The sequence below is a fragment of the Mytilus californianus genome, unplaced genomic scaffold (genome assembly GCF_021869535.1).
Source record: "Mytilus californianus isolate M0D057914Y unplaced genomic scaffold, xbMytCali1.0.p SCAF_11, whole genome shotgun sequence".
Classification (NCBI taxonomy): Eukaryota; Metazoa; Mollusca; class Bivalvia; order Mytilida; family Mytilidae; genus Mytilus; species Mytilus californianus.
The window spans coordinates 28,616,755-28,642,197 of record NW_026262593.1 but is presented as its reverse complement, the minus strand read 5'-3'; the positions used below and the strand labels follow the sequence as shown (position 1 = coordinate 28,642,197).

At 31.7% G+C, this 25,443-nt stretch overlaps 1 protein-coding gene across 6 annotated transcripts in view; it reads right to left on the bottom strand.

Moving 5' to 3' along the window:
- LOC127719847 (ephrin type-B receptor 1-B-like) overlaps positions 1–25,443 on the bottom strand; it is an 89,584-nt gene that overhangs the window by 21,189 nt on the left and 42,952 nt on the right. For all 6 annotated transcript variants that reach the window (XM_052226164.1, XM_052226166.1, XM_052226168.1 and 3 more), the window contains 4 exons: positions 12,947–13,102; positions 10,426–10,603; positions 8,838–9,180; positions 456–534 (listed from right to left, as the gene is read on the bottom strand). In XM_052226164.1, coding sequence (XP_052082124.1) covers positions 456–534; positions 8,838–9,180; positions 10,426–10,603; positions 12,947–13,102 — 756 coding nt within the window. The remainder of the gene's footprint in view (positions 1–455; positions 535–8,837; positions 9,181–10,425; positions 10,604–12,946; positions 13,103–25,443) is intronic.

Below are 25,443 nucleotides of genomic sequence, written 5' to 3'. Positions count from 1 at the left end.
ATGTTTTTTTTATGACAGTGCAGTGTACTTCAGTGTCTTTTATTTAGAACTGTCAGAAATTTGCACTCTGGTGCAAGATCAAGACTTCAAAAACCTGTTGGTTGTGTTATTGTAAATAAGATTTCTTGGTCGAATGTGGCTGTTATTTCCTTTACGTCTTTCGTGATGAAGAACACCAATAAAAGAGTTTTCCTTTGAACAATGTTTTCCTCAGTTTATCTTGTGGATGTTAAATTATGTGTATCATCTAATAGCACCCCTCTTTCCCTTTCAATGATTTCATTATCTATTCATGCAGCAGGGTAAGATCTAGAATTTTCAAAAAGGTCGCTTGGAGAGACTCTCAGAAAAAAGTGGGCAGTTAAAAACTGAAAAATGTACATCTACGAATCTGCCCCTCTGAAGATGGTATATTGGTTTAAAAGAATTATCCCTGAACATCACCAAGGTCTTACCTAACTGGTTGTCTCCATCTTTTATCTGTAATGGATCACTGTAGTCTCCCCAACCTTTATTGGTAGTCTTACCTCGAATCTGTAAATACATACACATTCATGTATAATAAATTAAAGACTAATGTGCAATGTGTTTAAAAATAAACGAATAAGAAGATATCTGGGTGTATATCAATTATAGTAAGAGCATCCCAACAAAACAATTAACCAAAAACATCTAGAGGACATTAGACAGTCTTCAATAGTAGACTGCTTTAGACTGAGTATTAGCTTTATCCTCATCTTCACTGAAAAATCATAGCTAAATGGACACTAAAACATTTGTATTGTATTTCAACTTATGTATTGAAAGGCCATTTTATACATGTTCATGAATCATACAGAATGACATTTTTCAACTAAGATGGTAGATTTATTATTCCTTAATGACTTTATATAAAAAAAAAAGTTTATTACAGAAATTCATCGACTCTAAAACTAATAACTATGATCTCTACTTCCCACAGAATTTCTAATCTTTCCATCCAAATATCAAAGAAACTGCACTAAGTGTTGCTGATCTCTTGTGTGCTATATAAAAACCTTCAAACTAGACAATGTCATCATAGTCAGTTAACATTTTACAATCTGAGCAGGAACAGATATTCAGTCATCCATAATCAAATCAAAAACTTCTATTTTGTCATCTATTGAATTAACCTTTAGTGCAGTCTAACCAATAGAGAATAATAATAAAATAATAACTTAGCTATTCTCCTTGTGTTCAGACAGAGAATAATAATAAAATAATAACTTAGCTATTCTCCTTGTGTTCAGACTGTCTCCTGACTCGGTTCCTATCATATATACTAACTATTTTATACAAAGTCAAACATTTATGCATTTACAGCTAGCTTTTGATAGTCAAAATATGTTGTTATATCATCAAATGAAAGATTTCTGACAAGATTGCTTTACATTCCTCCCTTCAACCAACATCAAACAAATTGGAGAAACTGGATGAATGTTGACATCTAGATGTGATTGTGTTTCTTGTCTTGTTGGCTTGCTGTCTCATTGTTGTATCTCTTTTCATTCATATGGATGAATTCAACATACAAAAAATTAACTGGGAATGGACTGATCAACAGACATTATATTCCAATATATGGCTTTTGCAAACAATAGATAAATACTTCTTTTCCCAGGAAAAAAGTAACACTAGTTTGATTCAAACCTTTTTTTGGATACAAAATCAGTATGATGAATAAAAAATCTGCTAAACCAAAAAGCAGAGAAAATTTGTCATTTATCAGTCTCCCTATAACCCATATTATAGAAAAATATAGATCTTCCTGAATTTAGTGCTATAAAACCAAGTCCCAATAGTTTATGCTTTCATCATTGACTCAGAATTCTACAGTTATTTTTATCTTGTATATATAAATAAGCATACATGTAATCAAATGACATGTTAGTTTTGTACTTTGTACATAAGCATGTCACACTATTTTCCTCCATATTGCAAATTATTGTGCTGAAAGCACAGATCTTGTCGTCAATAATCCAGCATTCTAACTAAAGACATTTATCATTGATTCTTTAATTCTGTTCGAAAAATAATTCAATAAAATCTTTGCTATTTTTAAGTAATTCATTTTTTCTAATCCTACTGATTTCCTTGCTTCTCCTAATCATCTTAGATTAGATTCACTTTGTTTGATGTTGTTTCTCTCGTTCAACTTTAAAGTTGTCAATCTAAGACAATTTCCCTTGGAAATGAGAGACAAACAGCAACAAAGTGAAATTCTCTAATTCAATTTGCAAATCCATTTTATTACGATGCCATACAGTTTTGCCTCGACGAATAACAACTTATGAAATGAAAAAGCCCATTGTATCCTAAAATCTATATAACTAATAAGATTTTACAGGGCAATTTCACCATAAGTTTTTATTCAATAATCCCCGTACATAGTTTCCAGTAAGTAATTCTGGATTACAATCATGCTTTTGTACACCACTCCGATAATTCTACAAATTTATCAGCAAGCGAATTATTGCTTTTTTAATTTTCAATTACCAAGTCGCCTGAGGTATCTATCAATAGTATCCAAGTTATTCTTAGATAACATGGTGTTCCGTCTATAATATGGCTGAAGCTGAGCTTTCCAATTGTCTCTGTAATATACTTGGTCAATAGAAGGAAATTCAATTGAAGACAAAACTGGTTGAGATAGATTGTCCGGTAGTTTTAGTTAATGTCGGACAAACAGGTCATGTAATCTAAAACAGATTGGTCTTGATTAAATCTTGCCGTCTCTACGTCTTACTATTATACAAAATGTATATATAAGTGATCAATGGCTTTCTTTTTCTCTAGAGGAATCTAAGATCATACAAATTTAGGTTTCTTAGGTTGTTCACATTTTATTAATGTTGATTTTTTTACAGCGAATGTTAAATCCGTGTGGCTTTGAAACAGAAAAAGCAATTTGTCAAAGAATTTTTCCAGCAAAATAAGTGCACCAGAGGGAATCAATAATACAAATAATGTAATTTTACATATAGCAATTATAATGATTGATTATTGCTTTCTTAAAGTCCTGTGGCAAATATTTCACAGATATTCAGGACAATCAAATATGATGAAATAATTCTTGAAAATGACTGTCACTTTGAATGATTTTCTTTTTATAGTATGAGTAGTTTACTTTCATTTTCTAAATTAAAAAATATTAAACCCAAAGAAAGATTTTCATAGATGTTTTCTTATAATTTCCCAGTTGCAGGGTTTGAAATTAGCATGGGCCCACTCGCCAATGGCCCCTAAAATTTGGTGTGGGCTACTAAAATCTTTTGCTTTTCTTGTATAGAACTATATATACTGGCTACAAAATTTAAGCTGTGGGCTACCATGCCAAAATTTTAACTACAATCCCTGAGTAGTTTATGTGTTAACAGGAACTACAATTAAACTTTTTATAGTTCATCATTATGTTTAAAATATCTCCTTTAAAATGGATATGAAACCCAATTAATTGCAGAAAAACAACTTTTTAATATAGTGCCAAAAGCACTATTGGCAATCATGAAAGTTATTACCCATCCCTTTAGAGACAGTTAAAAAATAGTCCATTATTACCAATCCCTTTAGAGACAGTTAAAAAATAGTCCATTATTACCAATCCCTTTAGAGACAGTTAACAAATAGTCCATTATTACCAATCCCTTTAGAGACAGTTAACAAATAGTCCATTATTAACACTTTGAGACTTGAAATTACTGCAATTCAATTATATGTGTGTAAACACAAAACAATACAGTGAAATATTCCGAAATTATCATTGCTTTTTACTTTTAACTTTTTATAACTTTCTGATTATACAGTGTGTTCAGGGAGGAACAGTTAAACAAGGTTAATCATTTTAGAATGAACCTGATAATTACATCACTTATTAGTTTTATAAAACAAAATTGCTCTATTTAGATTATTTCCTTTTTCCATCAATACCAAATTAAACAACAAAGTCAACAAGAGATATAGCTGAAGATTATCCCCCTTGATTGCAGATTGGCACAATTTAACGCTACTATTTCTAGTACCCTGGACTATCAAATTAGGCATCGAAAGTGGAATTTCCCAAAAGACAAAAAATCTGCTTTCATTTTAGACTCAACATTCCTATCTTTACAATCCCTATTTTTCTACTTGGCATGATATTGCTGAAATGCTTAATTACACTTTTGATGTTACAGCAACGCATAGATAAAATGTTCCGATCGTTCCCCGAGGAATACATATTCTCTGGACGGACACCTATCACTACTGAAGTGATATGATTAGGATATGGTCATCTTCATGTTAAAGCAACAGATAATCTAATTACAACAGAACCAGCTTATGCATGCTAATACACTGCTATGTGGGAGAGATCATTCGATTTTACACAATTGTGTATCTAATTAAGTGACGAAAGGAAGAAATGGGCTTCTCTTTTTCAATCTCTAAGATTTCTAGCTATATGACGCGAGTTTCTCATTAATGTTACAACAGAGTGTATATCAACCACGCATTTAACAGTTTTTAAGTAGAAAACTTAATTCTAAATTGTCAGTGCCTATATGTGGTTGTAAATATTTCATAAATTTGAAATTGTTGATATTTTTTATACTTGCACGCTGTGGACCTTAATGTCTGAATTAGAGGTCTATATTTATCTGAATTTCATTAGAGTATTGATTTTAACTCAGCATGGAAAAAGATCAGATTTCTGTCCCCAAAAAATAAACCTTTTTCACTATCATGAAAATTTGCTGCACATCAAAATTACTATTTTTATGCTTTTTGAATTAGTGCATCTAACAATCTTGGTGCTGTGACAATTGCAATCTTTCATGAGAGTAAAATATCTGCACTTTGTGGATATTCTAATAATTACATACTAACTTAACACAGCCTTTTAAAATATTTAATAAGCACAGGTTATAAATCTAAATTACTGACAAACAACGAAATGTTTTATAAAACTTGACACGATATAAAGTAGCTATCTTTGCTCTCTCTCTTTGTGACCAGCCAAGTGTATATAATCATAAAATAAAAATATTTCACTTTAAAAGGCAAAAAACTTTATATAATGCTATAACAATTATCCTAATCTGTTTGGGTAGAATAGATTTTATAGAAAGATGTGAAACTTAAGTCCCCGCTGCGCCTTTCTCTGGCAGACTGATCACATGTATAAAGTTCATTTAAATCCGACACCATGAATTAAGATTTGTTACGAGGGCTTACAAAGCTTCACCTTAAACATAAAGCTTTTACACAATGGTTATTTCGATATTACATTATGTCACAAGCTATGTTTAATTTTTATGCTTTGCTGTTAACTGCTTTTTTCATTTTGGAGAAGTAGCTTCATAATTATAATCCACCATTAAAACACGATCAAATGTTGCTTAATTCACATAAATCTGTGAAAACTGACTACAGCTTATATTTAAACAAGTCCTTAAAATTATTTTTCTTTTGCATTTTATGCAAAGAGGGAATTTTTGAAAATTTCGAGATCACACTAAAATCTGGGTGGTATCTTAATACTTTTCATTATGTAGAGCAATTTGAATCTCTTTTATACTATTTAACAAAATTCTGTCATGCTCTTAGGTAAAAATCCTACCATAATGTTGATTTTGAAATTTATTTGAAAATGTTGTATTGATCAGGACACAGAATTAGCTTAAGTATTTAGTTGATTGAAAACTAGCAATTTGAAATTTTAAAATAAGTTTTGTTTTCAGTTGTAAACATGATAATGCTGTTGAGAACTCATTTAATTCCTCCTGAACAGGCATGAAATATTTGCCACTGATCATAAAGCAAACAACAATCAATCAATCAACCAATCAATTGAAATTGAGGAATAGTAAGGCAGCAAAAAACCCAATTCTCTCATTTGGCCTCCAATGAAATTGAAAATAAAATTATGATCTGCCTTTGGTGGTAGTACTAACACATTGTAATACTGCATCATGAAGGTGTTTTCCCAATGTTATTGTCATTTCAATAAGTAGACATAATTAAGAAGATGTGGTATGAGTGCCAATGAGACAACTGAGACTCCATCCAAGTCAAAATTTATAAAAGTAAACCATTATAAGTCAAAGTACAGTCTTCAACACGGAGTACCTGTATTATACTATTCTGTCATACCCCCCTTCCCTGCCACTGTTACTGTACCTTTGAAGTCCCTTTTTTTGCCATTAGCATCAGTAATGCATAGTTAGATTAATTTCATGTGTTGTTTCTCACAGATGTGACCACTTTTCAAAGACAAACAATAAAATGTTTGAACCATAAAATCGAAAGACTAATTTCTTCTTAGTGTATCCTGAATAGTTTTTACCAAACAATGAAATAGAACCTGGTTTACTTAAGTATGAACTGATCCATAGGTTTATAACAAATAAATTAACTGAATACTCATCAACTAATGTATATTTATTACAAGATGTGTATTTAGTTATTCAACAATCGTTAAAATCTTTTAATTTTTAATGCAGTTCTCAAAAGATCAAAGGATGTGACAAAACGCTTTAACCAAATCTCTCTAGCATTAAGTCGGTGATATTTGTGTTTCAGGACGGCTATTATTGCAGTGGAAAACCCATCTACTATTTTTTGTCAACTGTATTTGCGAAACTTGATTCGAAATTCTCTATTTTATTACCGAATCGAGCAAATATTTGATTCTCATGAAAGTGTCAAGTTATTGATCTGAAACATTCTAAGAATAAAAAAGACTCTGCTTTCAACATTCACTTGGCTTTTATTGTTATTTTATAGTTCAAACTGTTCGCCATATCGCTTTTACTTATAATCGTTGCTGAAACAATTTACAGAAGAAAATCAATACAAAGTTTATTAGATAGAAAATTATATTTTGTGCTAGAAATTGACATCCTGAGTTTTGACATAGATTTCTGTCATAACGCCCTATTTCATCAGCTGTTTGTTAGACAAAAACCAGAAAAAAAGATACAAGTCAACGACTTTGACAGGTGTAACTTTAACAAGAGCTCTAATAAGATGCTTAGAGCAAAAAAGTATGGCTAATTTTTTCTAAACGGCTTTGGATCTTGATCAATAGCAGTTTGCATGCCAAGTACCATTACAACAAACTAAAACATCCTAAGAATGATCTTGTCAAGGAATAATGTCCTCTATCAGGATAAAAAAACAACAACCAAATCGTAAATCAATCAGAAATCAGTTAAAACTATACTGGCTATTTAATCATTAGGTTTTCAATGTAAAAATAAAACATCGGAAATCCATCTATGGCATATTGAACTGTTGACTGTCTGTGTTAGAAAAGGATTTTTTTTTTTTAAAGATTATAGAAATAAAATCTTATTCTTAACCTTTTTGAAATAAATGACCAGTGGCAAATATTATTAATTATTTGACAAATACGTTTCGTTACAATAGAAATATAATAAATTGCTACATCAAATATTTTGGATACCTCAATATATATGGGAAATATATGAAGAAGAAAAAAACAATATATGTCCATAGGACACATTGCCCCACTCACACATGTTCCGTGAAGCACAAAATCTGGATCAAACCCTAAATTTGGCATTCATTTTGAAATGTTCACATCATAATTCCCTCTGATGTAGACGTTATAAATCTGGATAAATGAAATATTTGAAAGCACTCGTTTTCCTCAAAAAATATAATGGTATTACTTTGTATATCTATTTTTAGATCTTACTGTGGCGACAAAAATCAAGATGTTGATAATATTATCGGAGGAATATTAAAATTATTAAATTTTCATGATAATAAAAGTCAGATCCTTTTCTAAAACTTATTCTTTGACAAATCAAGAGTTTGGATTATCTCAGAAAATACATAAAAATAATCATTTTTACATCTTAACAGCATAATGCACACGAACCAAAATTCTTTCATCTTCAACCGATAATGCAAAATCTGAATTCCTTGGGATTTAATTTTTCCTGAGAGACATGCAAAAAGACTTGATGATTTGATATCAGATTCATAGAACTCGAATGAAAGTGAGTCACAAAGCAACAACCAATTGATATTGGACTTAAATTTCGTTCACAAAATGAAGTTTCGTTACACTCTGAGATCAGGTGACATGGAAAAAAATCAGTTTACCATTAGATATAAATTTACTTGATCGATGGATTCTAGACAACATGTAATACTGCAAAAATCGAACAAGTTAATTTGATTAAAAACCCTGTCCAGTCTATTAGAAAACATTCCTAAGATGTGTCATGATCACCCATCAGGACACAGTCTCGTCTTTCCTAAGATGTGTCATGATCACCCATCAAGACACAGTCTCGTCTTTCCTAAGTGCAAGTGACAATTATCCAGTAATTAGTGGTTCCACTAGGGAAAGAAATACTATGACTGCATTTTCATAAGAAGTAACACAGAATGTCTCATTCATACAACTGGAAAACCAAATATTAAATTGAGTTTATCAACTCTATATTTATACTTGGAGTTATTGCATTTTCCCACTAAATTTAAGTCTAAAGTCAGAAATTAATGCTTTGCAATAAAATAAATTTTATGCCTAAGCTACTTAAATAAATTTTATGCCCAAGCTAAGCACAGAATGTGAAAAAAAATGTGATAGATGATATAAATACATTAGTACAGTGAAACCTGTGTAAATCCAACCCTGTAATGGCTGAAGAATTTGTCAGGTTCAAATAGGTTCAAAATATATTGTAGGTAGGGGACTTAAGAGACAAAGGAAGTCGGACTGGTTTCCACTTTAGTCAGGGTTCTGTCTAGGCAGATTTCTCTGTATAAATAATTTCACACTTAATCAACAAGTAACAAACCTGCACATTGTAGACTTTTGCAAGATCCAAGTTGTGAAATGTGTAATTAGTGAATGTGGTCTCATTAGATAACACCAGATTTGGGAATCCAGAGGGGTACCATTTGACCTCATACAATTCTACTTCCTCCTTGACATGTTGGGCCAGCTCCCATGTTATGACAACGGTACCAGAAGAAAGTTTTTGTACTATTTTTAGATTGTCTATAACTGCTAGACTGTAGTCAGTCCTGGCTTTAATTGAATCACTTTGTGGCTTCTGTTTGCTTGTGACTGTAACCCCATTGTGTGCAAAGACAGTTATGTTGTATTCTGTGCTTGATCTCAAACCTTGAAGTGTAACACTGTAAAATAAAAGTAATCAAGTGGTTACATGCTTGGCCATAAGAATATCTGGGCTCTCAGTCATAAAACTTTACTTAGTGCTCAGAGTACAAAGTTGTTCTGGATTCACAAAACCAGTATTTTGATTGGCTGAATTCGGAGTTTGTGTACGATATAAAAACTATAGGTCACCTTACAACCTTCAACAATGAGCAAAACCCATAAGATGATAATTCTCAAAATTTTTATGACCCTTACTCTCTCCACACACCTGATTGCTCTCCTTTCCAGAGATTTTTTTTGTTTGATACCTTGATTTGTATCTTTAAAATCGATTTATGAGATTTGAACATCAGTATACTACTGTTCCCCCGACAGAAAAATCTTCCGTCTATCCTTCAAAAAATCATACTCCAAACTATAGACACTACAACCTCATTTTTTTTGCAAGAAAAAAAAATTCAATTTGCAATAATTATCAATGTCTTCACTTTTTTCATTTTATTCAAATTTTCATTAAATTCTGTCACCTTTCCGTCCTAGAATTGATTTTCTTTACAGCATATAACAAGGGATGATTTATATCCTGTCATGTCATGGTTAGGATTCTGTGGACGCACAGACTTGTGAAAAAAGTCTGAATCATATCGTAGGATTCAATGACAATAACTGTTTTTGCCTTCAACTAGTTAATTTACAAATTGAAGACCTAATATTGTTAAATCCACTTCAACAGAAGGTTTTCCCTGGTAAACTTTTAGAGCTGTTCAGGAAATGATTGTATTTTGATATAGATTATAGTTTGCTAGTTAGATTTTTAAGAATGATATAGAATTTTTTTTAATTTCATATTGGGCAAACAAAAAAGGTGCTTCTGAATCCAAAACATATTATACTTGGATTAGCCTTGCAATTTTGTGTTGGTTGGACTTTGTAAAAACCTCTGTATTTATTTTCAGTAAATCACTGAAAAATACACTGAATTGTTGGTGTATATAGAGTGAGATTGTTTTGTAATTTTTACTCATGTCTTGAACAAACATAACACTGATAGATGTGTGTATAATCTTCTTAAATTTTAATATTATAAATCTCAAATAATTTGTTTTCAATTTACCCTTTTTTTTTTTTTTTTAAGTTTTATGTATACTTTGAAAAAAAGGCCATCTGCTTCAGAATAAAAAAAAAATTTTGTAGCCCTTAAAGTAATTCAGGAGCAACATGCATGACTTTCTCATTATACAATATAAATTATTTATACAAACCTAGTAGAATTTAGTTCATCGCTTGGAACAAAGACAACATTGTGATCACAATTGTAACAGATAACTTTGTAAAACAAGTCAGCACGATCACCATCGTAAACAGGCCTATTCCATATCAGAGTCAAGCGATTGTTAGTCTTGTCAGTCACTCTTAAGTGTGTTGGAGCTGAAGGTGGTTCTATAAATACAAAAATAAATGTTTCATTTAAACACATTGTAAAACTATATTTGAACAAATGATAGATATGGGGTATGCATCAAAATTTATACACATAACACAAATAGTATAATCCACCCCCCACCCCAGTATTTCTTCTGAAATGCATATATTTTGTTCAGATTTTCCATTGCTTGTATAGACTTTTGGTTGTAGTTTGTACTGGATTACAATCATTATACTCAGGTACTCAGTGGCCAAGTGGTCTAAGTGTTTCCTCTACAGTTATCACTGGCCTGTCAACACTTAGGTTGTGAGTTCAAACTATGCTCATGGCAGGTGCATTAGACTCCAATCTTAATTGACAAGGATAGCCAATTTTTCTTCCAAATCAGTGGTTCTCTCCTTGTACTCAGGTTTCTTCCACCAATAAAAATCGGCTGCCATGTTAGAGTCGATAATGTCAAAGTAGCATTAATCATCAACAATCAATCAATCAATTTATAACTGAACAATGATAGCTCTTTCTGGTTTAACAGAGTGTACCTCCTGTGCTTTTCTTGTTGCCATGTAACGGTGCTCTTCATCTTACAATCTGAGATTTTTTTTTGTTCTCATATCTATTTTAGTTTTTTCATTGGCAATATATCAACATTAATTATTTTTTAATTATATGTAAGTAAAATGTGGTAGAAGTCATAAGTAGCTTTCACACGAGACAATTTTGATTTTTTTTAGACACCTGACAAATTAAACAATTTAACTGCATTTAAAATTTCAATTCACATCACCTACCACTTAAATTTATTGCTATATAATAGATTCTTCCAATTTAATAATTTCAATTTGTAAAATTAGAAAAAATTATCCAATTCTAACAACAACAATAAAAAATTTGTTAAGCTGTGATGACATACAACAATTAAGTTTTCAGTCTTCAACAGATTTCAAACAAAACAGCCCATTTTACTATTTACACCATACAAAATCTCTTACTGACACAGAAATCTTTGTAAAACACAAAATTATTGATTTTTGTCAAGATATAATATGAATTGAAAATTTAATAGTATTTAATCACCCTCCAGAATCATAGCGACATTTCCCAGTCAAGCAAGAAGCCCTGTTTTTTCAATTCTAATTCCTTGTACTTGAAAAAGTGAACAAAAAAGCCATAAATTTTACAAAAGCAAATTTCTTTAACAACTTAATTATACATGATTCATCATAAAGAGTAATTTTTTAATCATGTCTAAAGAAAGACTTTTCTTTAAATTCAACAACAATACATAAAAGTAAATATAAACGAACTGAGGACCAAACCACCTTTCACCTTATTCATACAATTAAACACTGAATATTTACGATTATACCTTGCAATTGAAATGGGATATCATAAAAAAAGCTCTGATTGTCAGAAAATTGAAAGTAGCAATTATATTGATTTGCTCTAATGGATGTATTCCTTTTATCATAATGGAGGTTGAGCTGGTTTCTTTTGACCTGGTCTCCTGTTTGTGACTTAATACAGGTGGTCAATGGATACATCATAACCTTATCAATGATCGGCCATCAAAGTTACCTGTCTGGATGTCATTATATCAGGCTGATATTCAAATTAGGCAATCAAGGTTTACCTGTTTAAAAGATGTGAACAACCCATAAATGGCCTGTATTTCAGATTTTAAATTTTCATTGTGAAATAAGAAAATACCTGACATTTATCAGTTGATATTACATTTTTACCTGTTGAAGGGCTTGTCAAAATATATATTGATAAAAAGCATGAAAACAATTGAGAATTTAATAAATCTTACGTTATTACATTTCATGATTAAGATCTTTTACATGTCTTTGATGTGAATGAATTTATACTTTGAACAAGTTTGTGTCGCTGTCGAGTGTCAAAATTTTTAAATGAACACCTTAAAACATGCTTTTCTTTTCATTGTTGATATTTAAAATAAATTTGTAAGATATTTTTAATCCAGATTTTTATCAATTTAATTTCAATTGTTCTATTTTTGGACATTTCAGGCTAAAGAACAGCCATTATTACACAATGCGATTGAAGTTGCCTTTTTAACCAAGTAGAATGAAGGACAATTAAAAAGAACCACCCTTGTGGAATATTTTTAAAATGGAACAATTTTACTTTATGGTTGACTTATAATTGCACTTATTTACAATCACTTATCTGTCAACTAACTCTATTTTTTACAATAAAATTTTATCATGTACAGCAAAGTATTTAATTTGAAAACTTATGCAAAAAAACGTCCAAGATACAATCGTCTTGTATGTCATATCTTCAGAAAATTAGAACCCTTTTGTTTAAGCTTTTATCATACTTAATGTACGTACGAGTGCATTGCATGTCTTTCTTGTCAGTTGGACTTCGGTAATATCCTGAATCACATGTACATTGTACTGACTGTGGCACATTGGTGTAGCTATGATCTGGACAACGATAACATTTCTGGTTTCCTGCTGACGACTTGTAGTAACCAACTTTACATGCTGAAAACACAAAAAGGCAAAATTTTTATATGATATGCATAAAATGTAGAATATTTTTTTAACTTTAGGTTTTCACTATATTCAAAATCAGATCATTTGAGATTTAAACTTTTGATTTCTGGGTTTCTTGTGACTAAATACAAAATTGACAGAATTTGGCAGAAATTAAATATGAAAAAAAAAGTTTCAGCCACAGACAATTCATTGAAGTATTGTTTCAATGTAGATGATCATGATTGATTGTTGGTTGCTTAATGTCCAATAGCCAATACCTTATGCATTTTCAGTACAATTGATGGATGAACATGGAATTTATAGAAAACAAAAGACAATTTGAAGTTGCATTTAGAAATTTCTAACTAGCAACTCAAATTTTCCCTCTGACAATACCCTTCAATACTAAGTAACATTTTATCATTTCAAGATCATTTTGTCACATATCATGTTTTGAATTTAAAAAGCAAATATCTGTACTTCTGTCTGACAGTCATTTATATTTGATTGTCAGATAATACATCTTTTGGTTCAGACCAAGGCTTAACATAATCCTACTATTTCTCAAACTGATTCATTTCAAAATATGTTATATCCCTAGATAAACAAGTGAAAAGGAAAGAATATCTTGTCTGTCTTGGAAACATCATGATTTATAATGTTCACAAAATTTAATCTCCCATGATTTTTTTTCGAAAGGGAAAGAGGATAACACAAGAGATACAATATGATATATTTGTTGTGTACAATGTATGCATTATTGGCAGTTTATATTTCAATAATTTTCAATTTTTCTTTCAAGTTTATCTATGCATATTGATGAAAAGTCATACTAGATTAACCCATGTACTTATTCAAATATTAGGATCTGCAAATGACAGGATTCGTACTTTGAATATGACTAGACACAATTTTATGCACTAAATAATCCACTGAAGTCAATGCTTTCCAGGTGCACCAATGTTCAATTGAGTTTTTTAGTTAGTAATTGGCAGAGTTTGCTGTTTAATATGAAACATTTTCTTGGCAAAAATTGTTGTGGACATCAACAATGTTGACCTGACCATGGAAACAGCTTTACCTAAAGTCTGGCTTTCCTTAGGCAAAACAAAATTCTACCTACTGACCTTCATTTCACAGAAGGTATTAATGGAAAAAGGGAAAGTTCTTTTTTTTTCGACTAGGTCAGAAACTGTTACTCAAGGAGCACTGAGGCTCAACATAATCTGAACAAAGATGACTGGCCCTGTCCACTGACAAAATGAAGTTTTTACTAATGTCTTACATTTCTTGAGAATCATTAATTCAAAAATCAACATGCTCGTTTTTCAAAAGTATGTGTGTGACATTATGGATGTGTTCATGCTGACACTTACACATTTTACATATTATTAACACATCATTTCTGTAATAAATAGTAACATAGTACAATGTGTACCACAATTCTACTAAAGTTACAATTACTCATGCTGAGTAATAAAGTAATGTAATCTTAAATTTGACCACTCATTTGTAAACATACACCGCAAATTTACATATTATGGCTTAAAAACGCACAAAAAATTATCACACTGCATTAATAAAGTAAAGTAATCTTACATTTGACCATTCATTTGTAAACAGCCACCGCAAATCTACATATTATGGCTTAAAAAAGCACAAAAAAATTATCACACTGCCGTAACAAATTGTAGTTCAGCTTTTAATTGTACAAAAAATAACCAAATTTATGCCTGCAGATGCAACAATATATAATGCGACACATTTGATTTACATCTATGTACTTGTAATGGGAAATTTTACTAGATCATTAACTTTCTCTAAAAGAGTAGGAAATCATTTGAAATAAATAAATAAATATAAAAGGTATATCTTAATAGGAATTTTATGATTTTTACATCAATATTCAGTCATCAGTAAGGAATGAATTCATAACTCGGCCAAATGTTTCTCATGTTTCTCGTTTATATCTAATTTACATATTTTGTGGCCAAACTTAATGGAACCGCATTAGTGAAGTGTACTAAATTAATACATTATAAACATCATACTTTTATAGCATGACCACTAATGATCAATAATCATAACAAGTTGTTGATAAAATGAAAACTAACATCTAACTCACATTTCTACTGGTAAGCAAGCTCATTATAGAGTGGACTACTAACATCAAACTCACATTTCTACTGGTGAGCAAGCTCATTATAGAGTGGACTAATAACATCTAACTCTCACATTTCTCCTGGTGAGCAAGTTCACTATAGAGTGGACTAATAACATCTAACTCACATTTCTACTGGTGAGCAAGCTCATTATAGAGTGGACTACTAACATCTAACTCACATTTCTACTGGTGAGCAAGCTCATTATAGAGTGGACTACTAACATCTAACTCACATTTCTACTGATGAGCAAGTTCACTATAGAGTGGACTACTAACATCTAACTCTCACATTTCTACTGGTGAGCAAGTTCACTATAGAGTGGACTACTAACATCTAACTCTCACATTTCTACTGGTGAGGAAGTTTATTATAGAGTGGACTATTAACATCTAACTCTCACATTTCTACAGGTGAGCAAGTTCACTATAGAGTGGACTACTAACATCTAACTCTCACATTTCTACTGGTGAGCAAGTTCATAATAGAGTGGACTACTAACATCTAACTCTCACATTTCTACAGGTGAGCAAGTTCACTATAAAGTGGACTACTAACATCTAACTCTCACATTTCTACAGGTGAGCAAGTTCATTACAGAGTGGACTACTAACATCTTACTCTCACATTTCTACAAGTGAGCAAGTTCACTATAGAGTGGACTACTAAAATCTTACGTTCACTATAGAGTGGACTACTAACATCTAACTCTCACATTTCTACAGTTGAGCAAGTTCACTATAGAGTGAACTACTCACTGTAGGCAGGCAAATTCTGATCACTTTTATGCAAGGGCAAGGCTCAATAACTGGCAAGGGAAAAAAATGATCAGTTGTTCCTTCTAAAGCTGATCTGTGGGGCTCAGACCATGAAATTGACACTGGGCTTCCATTTTTATCAATCAAGATCAGACACTATTATATCTTTCAATTCCAGTGTGGCCCACCATGAACAACACTGGGCTTCAGTTATAATCAAACAATAGTGGAGGTTTCCTTATCAGACTATGACAGTTAAAGCACAAATTAAGTTCAAAAATATCTTGAAATGCATGGTGTTTTTTTCTGTCATTCTGAAATAAAGTAAACTAACAAATGGAAATTTCCTTTCTCATATCATATAATGTTTACAAAATAGAACCCAAGATGATCTTAAATATCACAGTAATTTTAAGAAGCTAACATACTGTTTAAAAAGGGAAAATTCGTTAGATCTTTCACCCAATACTTTCTAGGTCCTTTACGAAACTTTAATGGTAAGGATTCTTTCAGTGTGTACAAATCTTCCTCATTTTTTAGCCAGATAATCGACATAACTTTTCACATCAATACAAACCAGTGAAGTAGATAAAGATCAGATGGATAATAAAGCAATATTATTACAATAATCCTATTTTTCTTCCCTCCTTTTTAGATGATCTTTGAAGTTAAGTCATAATCATCACCTCATTAACACCTGTTTCGCTCACCTGAGTCAAAACTTTATCCTCTTTGATAAGTTTACTTTGAATTATTTAAAAATGTTGACAATGTTAATTCAACTGCAGAATGTATCATAAAATAGGAACAATTTATGCAAATTAACATTTGAATTTTTCGCATGACAAGATAGAATCGGACGATAAAAGAGAAATGATAAGGTAATACAGTACACATACTTTGATTTTGGCATTATTCATGCAGTACGATTTCATTATTATTACATTTTCCTCCGACTTTTCTATGAGTATATTGCGTCAATATAGAACATGAAGGGGGAGGTTTAATCTCATTATTTGCAGAACTATAGTGTATTGTATCCCTACATTCTTTTTGATGTTCACTTTCAAATTGATCCAAACCTTTTAACTTAGATAGAAATCAAAGGCCTTATGATGCAAAATTGTTGTAGTGACAATTAAGTTAGAGTTAGTTTTCTATCATCTCACAATTAAGTATTCTGTTTGAATCTTTAATTCATTAATGCACATTGCATGTTCGCTGTCCGCCATCACTCCCGTCTCTCCATTTTATGGTCCACGATCAAGGACCAGGTAACGTAACCAAGGAACACATAGGAAAATTTCATGAGACATCCGAGAATTATAAAGTTAGATCTGTAGACTAAGTCTGATTTTAAGACTTCGTTTTCGTAAATTAAATATCCTTTTTCAAATTATCAGGAAATTTTAAGACTTTTCTAAAGTTAATAAAACATCAGTTTTCAAATCATCATGTGATGTTTGAAACAAGGCATGCAAGAAATAGCACAATTTTTCCATAAAACATGCAATACATGGGATAGATCTGTACTTGTTACAGAATATATCAACCAAGTTTCTATTAAAAACAATTTTATGAGTCTTTTTTATGACATTTTGGTCTTAAGCAGATCCATAAAAAGATACATTTTGCTTCCTGGTTGGTTTTATTTTATTTAGATCAAAATTCAATCATGATTTATTAAAAGATAAACTGATGCTAAAGTTTTAATTGATTATTCTAGATGGGGAAAAAACATCTAGTTAAGTGGTGTTAAGTGCAGATGTATATATGTCTTATGATATCTCTCTGCTTTTCAAGCAAAAATTGTTTTTTCAAAATATTTGATGAAATTCAAGGAATAGTTTTATTGCAGCCTTAAAGTATTTATTGTTTTTAACATGAATCAGGCTGTTAGTTCTTCTAGTTTTTTCACATTTTGCCATCCTTAGTCCTTTCATAGCTTACTATATACTATGGGTTTTGAAGGTGTCATGATGGTGGCTTGCAGTTATTCAAGGCCGCAACTAGAACCCAAATAATAGTGAGGTGAGTGATCTGGTGAAGCCTCCAGAAGCTCCAGGGTTTTAGGTAAATGAAAAAAAAAAACAACTATGTATATGGAGACAGCACAATTTAAACATCAATCATACAATTAACATGACAAATTATAAGTGTGAGCATACATATTAAAAGCTTAAGAAAATCAAAACTAATGCTTCTTAATTGATGATGGTGCAGAATTTGGGCATTAAAAGAGAACATACAGGCCGATGATTTTTCATCCTTTTTACGGGGTGCATGAACGTACAGGGTTGACAAAGTTTTTCATCATGAACTGAAGATCGGTACATTGAAGAAAACATATTTCCATGCAAAATGCATACAACTAAGATCCTAGTCCTATATTTTCATTAGTTTGAATGTGTTTTCAACTCATGATACTAAGTTATAGATGCTGAAAATATTGAATTCATGGCTATGAGTAACACAAACTTTTATGGCATAGACTGACCAGTCTTATTTTACATTAGGCCTATAATAATACATATAATCCACAGCCGTAACCTTCTGGAGGATCTTTTCTCTTTCTACACTTTCTTGTTTTCAACCAAAGTTTCATTTTGTCGAAGATAGTCAGTGTCATTAACATTTAAACAAACATGAGAAAGCGGTTACTGTGATGATGATGTTATCCGAGCAGTTACATGTTATTCGAGCGGTAAAACATTATTTAGGGATATAAAGGATGAGAACACGAAAAATGAAATGCAATAACTAAATTATGATGAATATGCAACAAAGTCGTATGAAATAATAATAATACTGAAAAAAAAAATAATTAAAAAAAATTACTGAGGCGATTATGCCTCAGTTGTCTCAATGGTTGTTATAGCCTTTCATGGTTGTCTCATTGGCAATCATAAAATCCTTTAAAAATTTCAACTACTAAACTACATGCAACATAAATTAATATTCATTTATACAAAACCATATCAAGAGAGAACTTTTTGCTTACAATATAAGGCTTTTGACAAAATGAACATTTTCATTGTTATTGAAGATTTCAGTATTTTTATATCAGACTTTTCAACAACTGCTAACTACTTGAAAACACTTAACATTTACATAACAGATTGCATGATCAAACGAATCATAGAGGGAAATCCCCATCTTACATAAAAACTTGTATCTTCAGATTTAAACCATGTAAATTGATAGAAAAATATATGTCAATTTAACATGCTGCATTTCCTTACAGTGTTTGTTGGGCGAAATTAAATTAACGTTTTTTCTTCTCCTAACTGCAGATCATTGTTTGTTTTTCAAAGTAAAATCTAATTTCTTAAAAGAAAAAAATCAAGACATGAAGTCTAATTGTTTCAAATGACAAGAAAAGCAATGTTATATTAAAGCAGGAGAATGCCACATTATGTTTAATTCTACAGCATAGATTCTAATCGATTTTAAACCAATTCACTGTTAGTTGATCTATGGTTTTATCATTTGGAAATTCAATTGTTTATTCCATTTACATCCGTAATGAACCAAAGGTCAAATTTTCATCCATTTGTTTCATTTATTTAAAGTTGTCTGCTGCAATGGATCAACTGAAGCAAAAAAAATTGATGGATTCACTTTCTTAAAATGGAATTCTCTTCACAAAACATTGATTTCACCACAATAAAATTCGGAATTTATTTTTTTCTAACAAAGTAAATGCTGAACTTTAGGCTAATGACAAAAAAACAAAAATCAGTTCTACAACAAAAATTGTAATGATATTGAAAAAAAAAGCTAAATAAAATTAATACACATAAAAAATAAATATAATTGGATGTAAACAGCAAATTTAATCTCAACATTTATAGACTTGGGATGATTTACAGCTTGATATATTATATAGGCACATGTCTATTGTTGAAGACTGTATTTTTTGGTGATTTTTGTTGCTGTGTTACTGTCTCTTTGATGTATACACATCTCCTTTCATTCACACATAAACTTGTCACACCTGGTGAAATGGGATATAATACAATTATTCAATATACTGCGGACTTTTATATTTGATACAATGCATGCATTTAAAGCAAAAAATTAAACATAAACTTGGGAAAATTTTGGAAAAAACTTGATACCTGCATGCAGTTCTTGAATATTTTTTGAATTCTTAACTTTTCAGAGTAATATTTTGACAAGAAATGACCCCAAGACATCAATGATTATTCAGTTCATAGAGTAAAGTAAGCCTAATTTCAAAACTTCCTCGTACAGATGAAGATGAAGGTCTTCAGGCCAAATATACTCATTATTTTTCTGGAGAAATCTTCATTTTATTCATAGACATGATTATTCCATCAGTAAATATAATAAGTTAATCTTTTTTATGACATAAAAGATGCATATTTCAATCCTATCTTACAAGCTAGAGTGTCTATACATTTGCATTTTTATTAAAAGATAGCATGTTGGCTCTTAAAAAATCCTTCCTTTCGCACTTTCAATTTGTTAGATAAGACTAAGGTCTTGACCTTTTCTCGTACAATTCCTCATATCTGATACCAAATAATATTGTCCAAATTTGGTTGTTGAAAAATAAAACTATAGTACACTTCATCAGAAATGATCAATTTAATTCCTCCTCTATCAAATGGTATCACAAAAAATCTTTCATAAAGCATTTTTTATCGGCTCTTGATTCTATCCTCTTATGACGATATGGAAAGACGCTAATTTAAATGTCACATGTATCTTCTACGTTGGTTTCAAAATCAGCAAAATTCACATCAATTGCCTTCAAAAATAGCATAAAATTCTACAAAATATTGGCAGCAAGTAAATAGGATTTATTTATGTCGTACGCTTGGCATTACGATTGCCTCTTTTAATTCTATTGGTAATACACCACCAAAGTTCTGTAACATAAATCAAATAGAATTTCTTTGGAGCGAGATCAAAATCTGTTAAATTTTCCAGTTAACTAACTGTATATTACATCTAAATCGGAAAATATAATTATCTTTTTCCATCGTGTGATTTATCATTTACAAGAATCTGTAGGAAAATGCAGCTTGAGAAATCCATCAACTGCAATTGATTCAAAGGATTGAGAAAAAGACTCCAGTATAAAAACACAACAAAATAATAAATTGAATGTTGGTTATTCATTTTGCAAATGAAGTTCTTTAATTTGATATGTACAAATTGAGTTTGTTGTAAATTGAGAAAGGAATGACAACATGGAAAAGAGGGTTGTATTGAAATTGCATACATGCAAATGTATGAGTGCTGTTAACTGTCATAATGAAAGCCAAACCTGTCAGATTTACAGGAATCAGAACACAGCTATCTTAACTAAGAGATTCCAAAACAGTTCTTCCATTATACTCTATCTATTACCTATTTATGAAACTTGGATTTCTTGCAGAAATTTAATTTGGAAGGTCAAGGGGAATATGAAAATTTTAGGGCAAACTGGTTAAATTTTCTTATTCAACTAACCAAATTTAAAAATGTGGTATGAGCAAGTCTGACAAATGACCTTTCTGACCCTTACTACATTGCACTGATGAATTATATAGTGATTAAAAAAATAGTTATTGCTCAGAAAACAGATTTTCTTTAGTTAAACAGTCAGCATAAGTTGAATTTGGTTGTTTTATGATGCAATTTGTACACATTGCTCTCTAAAATGGCAGCAAAGGGAGATCACTCATACTCAAATTACATCTTCAATGGAAAACTATCTAGGCTATAAATGATAGTTTGGTTATTAGAGAGTAATTAACTGACCCCAAAAAAACAGTGTAAAACCTCCACACATGTCACTCGCATAAATATTTTTGTTTTAAAGAACCAAAACATTGGAGAGCAAATAAATTCTTAATTTCAAAGTACTTTTAGTATATAGTTATTGTTTCAACATGTTATTTATGGCAACTTATAAGAATCAAGCTGACAAAATATCAAAAAAGATTTACGTTAATTATGAATTTTCTGTTTTTATTACAAATTTATTGGTTTTTGTAAAAGAATAAGGTCTTTGATGAAGCATGAATGTTGAAAGAGTTACATAAAAGTTGCACCAACACACCTTATTTTCAGATATAAATCCCTTGATTAATTAGGATTCAATTTTTATATGTATTCATTTTAGACATTAAATATGTTAATATTGAGAAATCATTCCTGTATCAATTGATTGGATCAATAACTGATGGAAAGTTTAACATCTGTTTAATATATTCATTATTCATTTTACGAATGCTGTCCTCTCTCTTTTGTACTAAGCACAAATCCAGGATTTGATGTTAAGAGGATCATGCATATTTTGACCAAAAAATTGGCTCTAATTTTACCTACAAATTTCAAGGTGTTTTTTTTTTAGGGGTCTGTGCTGGGTGTGCCCCACACCTGAATCTGTGCCTGTGAATTAGTTTGTCGTTATCAGAAATCTTTTATTAATTTACATGTAAATCCTTGGAACCATTGACTAAATTTTACAATTACCCAAAACCTTTACCTAGCAGCCCTGTGTTCCCTAAAAAATTTACGACTTCCATCTTAATGGCCTTATTTTGTAAATTACTCAGAGTTTAATCATGGGGATTACATAATGATCTCTACCAACATTCTCATCAATAGTTAAAAGAACATTAGCACCCAAGCATGGAACTACAACAGTCTTTTAAATGCTTTTAGAAAATCGTCCTTAAAAAAAAAATAACAACATCATAGCAGTATGGGAAGCCAGAAGTTATTTTGCAGATGTTGGTATAATTTTATTTTCTAGATAAATATTTACATCCTTATCTCTTCTTTGACAAAATGTCTTTGTAGTTTTTCAATAATGAGAATCACACGTTTGATAATGGGAAAGGTTTCTAATGCAGCAGAACAGAGCTAAGCTTTCCTACAGTGTATTATAGCTTTCCTACAGTGTATTATAGCTTTCCTACAGTGTATTATAGCTTCTTAAGTCTTTAAATTAGACAATAACCCAACATCACAAGTTTACAAAAAATAGACATCTAGTTAATATATAAGGAGATGTGCCTCTACAATACATAAAGCATGTACCATTAGCTCTCAATCATCCTACATTTACACTTTCAATCTTAATAACAATCTAACAGTCTCCATAGTGGTGTTAAAAATTGCTAACAGTCTCCATAGTGGTGTTAAAAATTGCTAACAGTCTCCATAGTGGTGTTAAAAATTGCAACATTTAAAAAAAAGGTCAATCATTTGAGTTTTTTTTAACTTGGTTTATATTACAATAAAGTCTTGAAAATAAATACAGCATCAATTCTAGCTGTTTGCTCGTTTATAGAATAAAAGTGGTTGTTATAATTCAATATAAAAGGCAAGGATAATGTATTTCATAGGTTTTATATAAAACAAGAAATGATTGTAACAGGATGCTGTTACGAAGTCTCCCAAACGAAGCTCCCATAATTCGTAATTCCCAGGGTCGCCTGACATTGGGCAACGTCCAGTGAAAATTGGTTTGGTCCAGTAAAGTTATATGCATAAGTGATGCCTGGGGACTAACCTTGTATATCATTCAAATCATCTTGGCATGACAAACCAGAATATATATGGTTTAGGGGTGGGGATCTCAACCATTTACAAGATACTAGAACATTGGGGGTGGGGGAACCCCTGGGGACTGACCGTATACGTCATTCAAATGTTCGAGACATGACAAATAGGAATATATATGGTTTAGGGGTGGGGATCTCAACCATTTACAAGATATTAGAACTTTCTCAAATGGCAGGGGGTCGGGATGACCCCTGGGGACTAACCCTGTATATCATTCAAATCATCTTAGCATGACAAATCAGAACATATATGGTTTAGGGTTGGGGATCTTGACCACTTACAAGATATTAGAACTTTCTTAAATGGCAGGGGGTGGGGTGACCCCTGGGGACTAACCCTGTATTTCATTTGATGTGCTTTATCATGACAAACCAGAATATATATGGTTTAGGGGTGGGGATCTCGACCATTTACAAGATATTAGAACTTTCTCAAATGGCAGGGGGTCGGGATGACCCCTGGGGACTAACCCTGTATATTATTCAAACCATCTTAGCATGACAAACCAGAATATATATGGTTTAGGGGTGGGGATCTTGACCACTTACAAGATATTAGAACTTTCTTAAATGGCAGGGGGTGGGGGTGACCCCTGGGGACTAACCTTGTATTTCATTTGATGTGCTTTATCATGACAAACCAGAATATATTTGGTTTAGGGGTGGGGATCTCAACCATTAACAAGATATTAGAACTTTCTCAAATGGCAGGGGGTCAGGATGACCCCTGGGGACTAACCCTGTTTATCATTCAAACCATCTTAGCATGACAAACCAGAATATATATGGTTTAGGGGTGGGGATCTTGACCACTTACAAGATATTAGAACTTTCTTAAATGGCAGGGGGTGGGGGTGACCCCTGGGGACTAACCTTGTATTTCATTTGATGTGCTTTATCATGACAAACCAGAATATATTTGGTTTAGGGGTGGGGATCTCAACCATTAACAAGATATTAGAACTTTCTCAAATGGCAGGGGGTCAGGATGACCCCTGGGGACTAACCCTGTTTATCATTCAAACCATCTTAGCATGACAAACCAGAATATATATGGTTTAGGGGTGGGGATCTTGACCACTTACAAGATATTAGAACTTTCTTAAATGGCAGGGGGTGGGGGTGACCCCTGGGGACTAACCTTGTATTTCATTTGATGTGCTTTATCATGACAAACCAGAATATATTTGGTTTAGGGGTGGGGATCTCAACCATTAACAAGATATTAGAACTTTCTCAAATGGCAGGGGGTCAGGATGACCCCTGGGGACTAACCCTGTTTATCATTCAAACCATCTTAGCATGACAAACCAGAATATATATGGTTTAGGGGTGGGGATCTTGACCACTTACAAGGTATTAGAACTTTCTTAAATGGCAGGGGGTGGGGGTGACCCCTGGGGACTAACCCTGTATTTCATTTAATGGGCTTTATCATTTAGAACATTTTCAATTAAAAAGATTGTGTCTATCACAAACGGTTTTCAATTTATAATCATTTGAAAATTTAAAAAAATAAAATCCCATAGGGTTCTATAGTAAAACCCTCTTTTCTTTTTCCCCCTCAAAGTACCCCTTTAAAAACCCCATTGCACAAACAAAACCCTGATTGCACCACTAGACATGTTAGTCTAACATATTGTGAAACCCTAAGTTAATCTGACAAGCGGTTTTGGAGAACGGGTGCGGACAAGTTCAAATTTAAAAGCGGCGGAAGAAGAAGAAGAAGAAGAAGAAGAAGAAGAAGAAGAAGAAGAAGAAGAAGAAGAAGAAGAAGAAGAAGAAGAAGAAGAAGAAGAAGAAGAAGAAGAAGAAGAAGAAAAGAAGAAGAAGAAGAA